At 53.4% G+C, this 7,679-nt stretch overlaps 1 protein-coding gene across 1 annotated transcript; it reads left to right on the top strand.

Moving 5' to 3' along the window:
• Nucleotides 1-309: 309 nt before the first annotated feature.
• SP8 (Sp8 transcription factor) lies at nt 310-3,069 on the top strand (the record flags this gene model as incomplete). Its single annotated transcript, XM_084280551.1, has 2 exons — nt 310-538; nt 1,582-3,069. The coding sequence occupies exons 1-2, from the start codon at nt 518-520 to the stop codon at nt 3,067-3,069; spliced, it is 1,509 nt and encodes a 502-aa protein (XP_084136677.1). The 5' UTR covers nt 310-517.
• Nucleotides 3,070-7,679: the final 4,610 nt, after the last annotated feature.

Genomic DNA, 7,679 nt, shown 5'->3' on the forward strand with positions numbered 1-7,679 from the left:
CCGCACTCGCCCAGTGTTGCTATAAGAATAGTAACCTGAGACGATGGTGATATAAAAATCCCAACAAATCCAAACCACTCCACGGAAAAAACAACCAACCCAAAAGCCAACCCAAAAAAACCCGTTGTCAGATTACGCTCTCACGGTGGGAGCGGTGGGTGATGGAAAGGGGCGGCCGGGACGAAGCAGCCCGACTAGGGGCGAGGGGCCCCTGAGGACCGGCACCGTGGCCCGCGCTGCTCAACGACGTGACTGCGTGAGGTCATTAGCGCCGTCGAGCCCAGCCGTCGATGGGGCTCGACGGAGCTGATGACCTCACGCAGTCACGTCGTCGAGCGAAGCGGCGGGGCCGGGGATTGGCTGGCGGCGGCTCAGCGGCACTTCAAAGCCGGCGAGGGAGCTACAATTGTGGTGGAATGGGCGGAACTGATCATTGTATTGCACACCTCTAAAAAAAACACTGCCTCTGATTTATCAATATAAAAAAGATCCTCTGAGAGGAGGGCACTTTTGTGTGATGGCAACTTCACTTCTAGGGGTGAGTCTAAGGATTTTTTCTCTTGCTGGTTTAATTAGTTTCTTTTTATTGTCGATTGGAGGGGGTTAAAATAACCCCTGTCTTGACCGGGGCTATCAGTCTCCTCTATTCAGCTTTTTTTTTTTCCTTTTTTTTTTTTTTTTTTTTAAACTTAACTACAAGTGAGTTTAGGAGAAAAGAAAGAGCGAGAGGGGGAAAAGGGGGCAGAGTCACTTTTCAGTGAGCAGGAAAAGGTTTTAAGGGCATTTGTAGAAACAACCTACAGCGCCTGGGCTGTGCTGTTCCTGTGCCCCCGGAGAAGTGGCCTTTCTTCTTTACATGTGATTGCTGGAAGGAAAAAACCCTCAAAAACCAAAAATCAAAAAAACCCCAAACCCCAGCACTATCTTTTTCGTGTGCAATTTCTAATTTGCAACAGATTGTGGCTTTTTATTTCCCTTTAAAATAACACAGCCCGCCGTGTCCAGCAGGTACGTTGAACTTGTGTATACATACATATGTACATATGCTAAATTTATATATATATATTTAATTATCGTTGGTTCGTAAATGAGGCTATTTTTTTTCTAAGGAAGATTTTTATTTTTAAAGGAATAATTTGATAATTTTATAATTTAAAAAAAAAACAGTCTTACTGACCTGAGGGACGGGGACCGGCCAGGTCCTGGGGAAAGGGAACAGGCTGAAACGTAGCTGCCGCCGTGCCGGGGGCATCTTTAAAGCTACTGTAACAGACGCAACTTTTTCCCCCTCTCTTTTTTCCCCCCCGTCTTTTAACCCTTCCCGAGCTCCTCAGTGGGAGGAGGGTTGGATGGTGAAGAAAAGCCCCGGAAGGCGCTTGGAGGCAGAGCCGCGGCGCCGGCTCCGGCGAAGGGATCCTCCCGCGGGATTCGCGAAACTTTGCGCCCGGGGCCGGGCGGCGGAGCGGGGCCGGGCGGCGGAGCGGAGCGGGGCCGGGCGCGGGGCGCTGGGCGGCGGGGCGGCGGCGGGTCCGCTCCGTCCCTGACGCCGGCGGGGCGGCCCTCTCCCCTCTGTGCCCGCAGGAGGAACCGCGGGTAGGCTCCACGCCGCTGGCCATGCTCGCCGCGACCTGCAACAAGATCGGCAGCCCCAGCCCCTCGCCGTCCGCCCTCTCGGACAGCGCGTCCTCCTTCGGCAAAGGCTTCCACCCCTGGAAACGCTCCTCCTCCTCCTCCTCATCCTCGGCGGGCAGCTGCGGCGCCGTGGGCTCCGGCCTCCCGGGCTTCGGCGTGGCGGGCGCGGCGCGCAACGGCTCTTCGGCGGCGGCGGCGGCGGCAGCAGCGGCGGCGGCGGCGGCCGCCCTCGTCTCGGACTCGTTCAGCTGCGGCGGCTCCCCGGGCTCCAGCGCCTTCTCCCTCACCTCCAGCAGCGCGGCGGCCGCCAGCTCGCCCTTCGCCAACGACTACTCCGTCTTCCAGGCGCCGGGCAGCGCCGGCGGCGGCGGCGGCGGAGGCGGCGGCGGCGGGGCGGCGGGGCAGGAGTCAGCGGCGCACCAGCCCGTCTTCATCTCCAAGGTGCACACGTCGGTGGAGGGGCTGCAGGGCATCTACCCGCGGGTGGGCATGGCGCACCCCTACGAGTCCTGGTTCAAGCCCTCGCACCCGGGGCTGGGCGCCGGCGAGGTGGGCTCGGCGGGCGCCTCCAGCTGGTGGGACGTGGGCGCCGGCTGGATCGACGTGCAGAGCCCCAACGGGGCGGCCGCGCTGCCCGGCTCGCTGCACCCGGCGGCCGGCGGGCTCCAGACCTCGCTCCACTCGCCGCTGGGCGGCTACAACTCGGATTATTCGGGCCTGGGCCACTCGGCCTTCAGCAGCGGCGCGTCCTCACACCTCCTCAGCCCCGCCGGGCAGCACCTCATGGACGGATTTAAGCCGGTGCTGCCCGGCTCCTACCCGGACTCGGCCCCCTCGCCGCTGGCCGGCGCCGGGGGCTCCATGCTAGGCGGCGGTCCCGCCGCGCCTCTGGCTGCCTCGCCGCGCTCCTCCGCCCGCCGCTACTCGGGCCGCGCCACCTGCGACTGCCCCAACTGCCAGGAGGCCGAGCGGCTGGGGCCGGCGGGGGCCAGCCTGCGGCGCAAGGGGCTGCACAGCTGCCACATCCCTGGCTGCGGCAAGGTCTACGGCAAGACCTCGCACCTGAAGGCGCACCTGCGCTGGCACACGGGCGAGCGGCCCTTCGTTTGCAACTGGCTCTTCTGCGGCAAGCGCTTCACCCGCTCCGACGAGCTGCAGCGGCACCTGCGGACCCACACGGGCGAGAAGCGCTTCGCCTGCCCCGTCTGCAACAAGCGCTTTATGCGTAGTGACCACCTCAGCAAGCACGTCAAGACCCACAGCGGTCCCGGCGGAGCCGGTGGCCCCGGAGGCGGCGGCCCCGGCGGCGGCCCCGGTCCCGGAGGCAAGAAGGGCAGCGACACCGACAGCGAGCACAGTGCGGCCGGCAGCCCGCCCTGCCACTCCCCGGAGCTGCTGCCACCCCCCGAGCCCGGCCACCGCAACGGCCTGGAGTGACGGGCGGAGGCGCGGGGCCGCCGCGCCTCCCCCGCCCCGTCGCCCCCGGCCGCCGCCCACTCGGGCGCGCAGCCCCGCAGCGGGGACGCGGACACGTAAGTAGCCGGCGCAGCTCCGCAGAGACCGCGCTCAGCCCCCCGCGGCAGCCCCGCTGCCCGCCCGGACATCCGCACGGGGCGGGCGGTGCGGCCGGGCCGCGCAAGACCCTCGACGGGGGCGCAGAGGAGCGGCTGGGCAAGCAGCGAGGGCTGCGGTCCCCCCCCACATTGGGGCCGATTCTCCTTCGCCTTGAGACACTCCCCACCCCCCTGGGTTGCCTTTAGAGCGGGAAAAAGCCACGTTCTTTCTCGCTTACTTTCTGGAATCCGGACCGCACCCCCTCCCTCCGCCGCTAGCGCCGGTAACAGCAGCGGTGCCCCGGGAGGCGCGGCCGGGCGGGCCGGGGCTGTCCCGCGGAGAGGGCTCCGACGGCATCGCCCGCCAGCAGCGGTCATTATCCCCACACAGCGCCGAGCTGAGACTCAGAACTGCCCTCACCTCCTTACCTGCTCAGAGCCCTTTTGCTCCCCGGGACCGGAGCGGCGGTGTTGCTTCCCCTTTTCTCTCCCCACCTCTCCTTGTTTGTTTGGGGTTGTTTTTGGTGTTTTGGGTTGGTTTTTTTTTTTTTAATTCTAACAAATCTTTTACCTCCCTGAGTCCAAATTTCATTACGTTTCCAAGCGCATTTGTATAATTCCCGCTTGAGTAGGAATCGCGAAATACACTGAAAATAATTAGGTTGAAAGTCGTATATTTTTAAACTCCAAACAAATGAAGCACCGTGGGTTTCAAGCGAAGCTGTAGTTCCAATGCCAAAAAGGGAGGCCCGGGAGGGGGGGAATAGGAAAAGAAAATATTTGTAAAATACGTCTGAACCTATAGGTTTGTACAACTGGGGAATCGTTCTAGATTAGCTAACAGTTAAATATAACTCCACCAATGTATCGGTGTGAGGTGCAGTTGTCCAGGAGACGATTTTGTATAGTATTTTTCTTGTAAATTACTTCCAGTAAATATTTGAAAATATATTGAAGTACACTTGAGGTTTGTTTTTTTTTTTTAATTAAATTTTTTATTTCTTTTCCTGTCACGAGAAAGCGTTATTGTTGCAGTCCTGGTTCACTGCCTTCTTTTTCTGGACTCGTTCCTTGAAGTGTACATCAAATCGCACTTCAGGATGTAGGTTTTGCTTGAATATTAATTTAGGTAGGCATACAACTGTAATTAAGCAAACAATATTTGATAAATGTTGAATGACATTTAATTTAATGGAGCATGTACTTATTTGCATTTGCTGGCAGTTCAGGTATAGTTACAGTGAGAGTTCTCCTATATTTCATAAAGTGGGTTTGCCACAACCCATGTATTAAATAAACTGTCCAAGTGAAACTGAACTAACGTTGGCCTATGTGTATTTCCTGAAAATAATATTGATAAATGTTAATAAACACTCCTGACACTACATTAGCGGTTTGCGATGCTGCAAACTAATTGTCTCATTGTAATGTTGAAATAATTTGGATATTTCACATTGAAATGGAAAGCCCTTCGCTGGAACATTTTAGATTTGCATTTTAAATGCATGAAATGTAATTGATTTTTATCTGTAATATTTTAAATGGTATTAATAAACTCCAGATAAAACATTCTACCTTAGGTCAGCCAATGGTTTTTCTTCTTTTTAGTCCCATCGTTGCAGGCAGTGATTTGCTCTGAACTCATGCGGCGCGAGTCGTTCTCGAGAGTTTCAGAGGGGAGTGACAATACAACGAATTCAGTCCCTTTGTAGGCTGTGGCACCTAACGAGAGCAGCTTTTAGGCATTAAACCGAGTAAGTTCGCATTCTGCTTCGTGCTTTTCATACTGCACTGCTAGAGGAAACTGAAGGAAAGGCATTAACACCCCCCTTTTTTTTTAAAAATTATTATTTATTATTATTATTATCAAACTGACGATACGGTGCCTCTCGCAAAACCGACCGTGTCTGAGCGGCTGCTTTGCCTGTGACTCCCCCTCGGACTTTATTTCCAGCTCCGTTGCGAGGGCGATTTAAGGCTGAAATACACCGAGGGTCATTATTGCTTTAAAGGACGAAATAAAAGGTGATCCGACGCTTTAATTTGTATGTGACGTGTTTGGAAGCGATGCTGATGGCCGTAGTGAGCGCTAACTTACTTCTGCGGGTCTCGGGGGGTGGGAAACTTCGCGGGTGCGTGTGAAAACTCCCTTCTCGTCCGGGGGCGTTTTCCCCGCAGGACCAGGAATCGGGGTGATTTCAGGGGCTGCGGGGTGCTGCCAACGAGCCGGACCAGCGCTACCACCCTCGCTGCGTCCTTTAAACCTTGTCCATAGCTGCTTCTGAACAACAATAAAACCATTATTGCCAGGATTTCCCCAAAAACTAGCGTCTTTTGCTTGAGATAGAAGAGGAGTTGTGGCATTTACTCAGCGTTTTGGAAAACAAACGAACAAACAAACCACTGAGGCTTTCCCTTAACACCTTTTTTCTTGTTGAGTGGGGGGGGAGGGGGTTGGGAGGGAAAGATGGGGGACGTATTGTTCCTGTTTGGAAATCTGGCTTCTTCTATTACTTAGGGAGGCGATGCTCACTTTCGGAGTACTGAAAAAATCCAGGCTAGAGCGTGGAATCTGCATAGCAAGAAGATCTTTTGTGCATACTTGTAAAAAGCATTATTAGCCATAACCTAGAGAGCAGGTATGAAAACGCAGAGCAAAAGAGGGTGGACGAATCAACTCCAGACGCATTGAAGATTTTGGCTCCGTGCGTGGTGTATGGATTAGAAGAGGCTTTTAAAGTGCACTGGAAACAGGAGTTGTTCTGGTTAAGTTTCTCTGAGCTGAAGTCTGTGTAACCTTCGGCTGAAAAGTTTCCTACTGAAACAAATCAACAGTTTGCTTCCCCCCTTTTATTTTTTTTCCTCCTTTTTCTTTTACATTTTTTAAGGCGATGTAAATGGAGTGGCATAGCAGCACCTGATCTCCCCAGTGGGAGTGAGAGGCAGCGTTTCTGTTACCTGCAGGTTTTCTTGCTGATAGAATAGGTTAAGCATCAAGAGAAAAGGAAAGGGAAATGGACTAATGGGCAACTTCTAGTGCTGCTTCTCCAATATCCACCTGAAAAGAAACCACTACCAAAATGCCACCAGCCAGGAGCCTGCTTAGGGCACTGGTTCCTCCGTGTTGTGTGAGTCTGGCAGTGGGATAGAGCCAGAGACAAAACTCATCTTTCCCCCGGGAAGGAGCATGTGTTCCTGCTGCTCAGGAGCTGCTGGTTTAGATCCAGGCTGTGTGAGAACACACGTAATTTTTTCTTTCTTTTACCACCAAAACCCAGCACTTGAAGGCTGAATAGCTCCTTTTTGTAGTTGATTTACTTTTACTAAACCCTTCCAGATAAGGGCATTGAGTTGTTTGATAGGAGCCGGGAACTTGTCTCTGCGTTGTGCAGATCAAGGTAGAGTTAAACTAGTTTGCTGACCCACAGGTCAAACCGGTGTCCATCAACTTACCTTCCAACTGCCTTCAGATGATTGTGGCCATTCCCATTTGCTCCCTGACCTTTTAAGTCTCTCCCTTCAAGCTTGTAGCAATGTCTATCGAATTTCGTGTCCTGCTTTTCCCATTATTCCGGCTTTTCATTGTCATTTTCCAGTTTAAATTTTCAATAGAGCAGCGAGGGAAGATGTGCGCGAGCTGAAGCGATTTAAAGCCCCACTTCATGCCTGCCTGCCGTCGTGCCTTTCCCGCTACCCTCGGCCTGTGCCTGCCCAGACTAAACGGCGATCAAAGGGTGTTGGCTTTGCTCTGCTTTCCAGTCTAGGAACGTGAAAGTAGAAAGCAAGAAATGAAATCCCAAGCGCTGTGTTTGTGGACGGGGTGGCTAATCCAGCCGTCAACACTTTCATTGCTGTAAAGGTGGCGGAGTGAGTATACGTGATGCAGCCTAACAAATCTTTCAGTAAGACTGGTTGTAAGTATGTGCTTGCCAAAGCCCGCCACGCTGCAGCTGCATTCCGTGAAGCGACCTCTGCTTTAGCTTTGGGCAGAAGGAGACGGGAAAAGGTGCGAACAAGTCAGGTGTGCAGTTGCTCATGCTTTCACCAGATGTAAGGACAAAACTCTTTTGCTCTACAAGAATAACCTTGCATTTCTTAGCATAAATTAGGGTCTGCTTTCTCAGCTCACTCCATTACACTTTGCTTTATTATCCTAAAGATATTTAAAAAAAAAATAATCTTCGATGTTTCCATGGAGGGAAGTGCATTCTGCAGTATCTGCTTTACAATGCAGAGCACCGATTTTTCGGCTGTTGTTTGCGTGGTATCTTTTCAAGCTAGCTGGCCCTTTCGTGCTGAAGTGTGTGTGGAAATTGCTACACCTCAGGGAAGTGTGCATTGAGAAAAATTGTGCCATTAGGACAATTACTGCGTTTCCAGTTCTATGGTTTTCTAACTGCCGCTTGGAATTACTCACTTTTTTTAAAAGGGATTAGGGAAATAGGGTCTAATGGCAAGCGAAGCTGCATAGGAGCTTTAGTGGGGCGCTTTAAA

This window comes from Gallinula chloropus (genome assembly GCF_964237585.1).
Source record: "Gallinula chloropus genome assembly, chromosome: 2".
Taxonomy (NCBI): Eukaryota; Metazoa; Chordata; class Aves; order Gruiformes; family Rallidae; genus Gallinula; species Gallinula chloropus.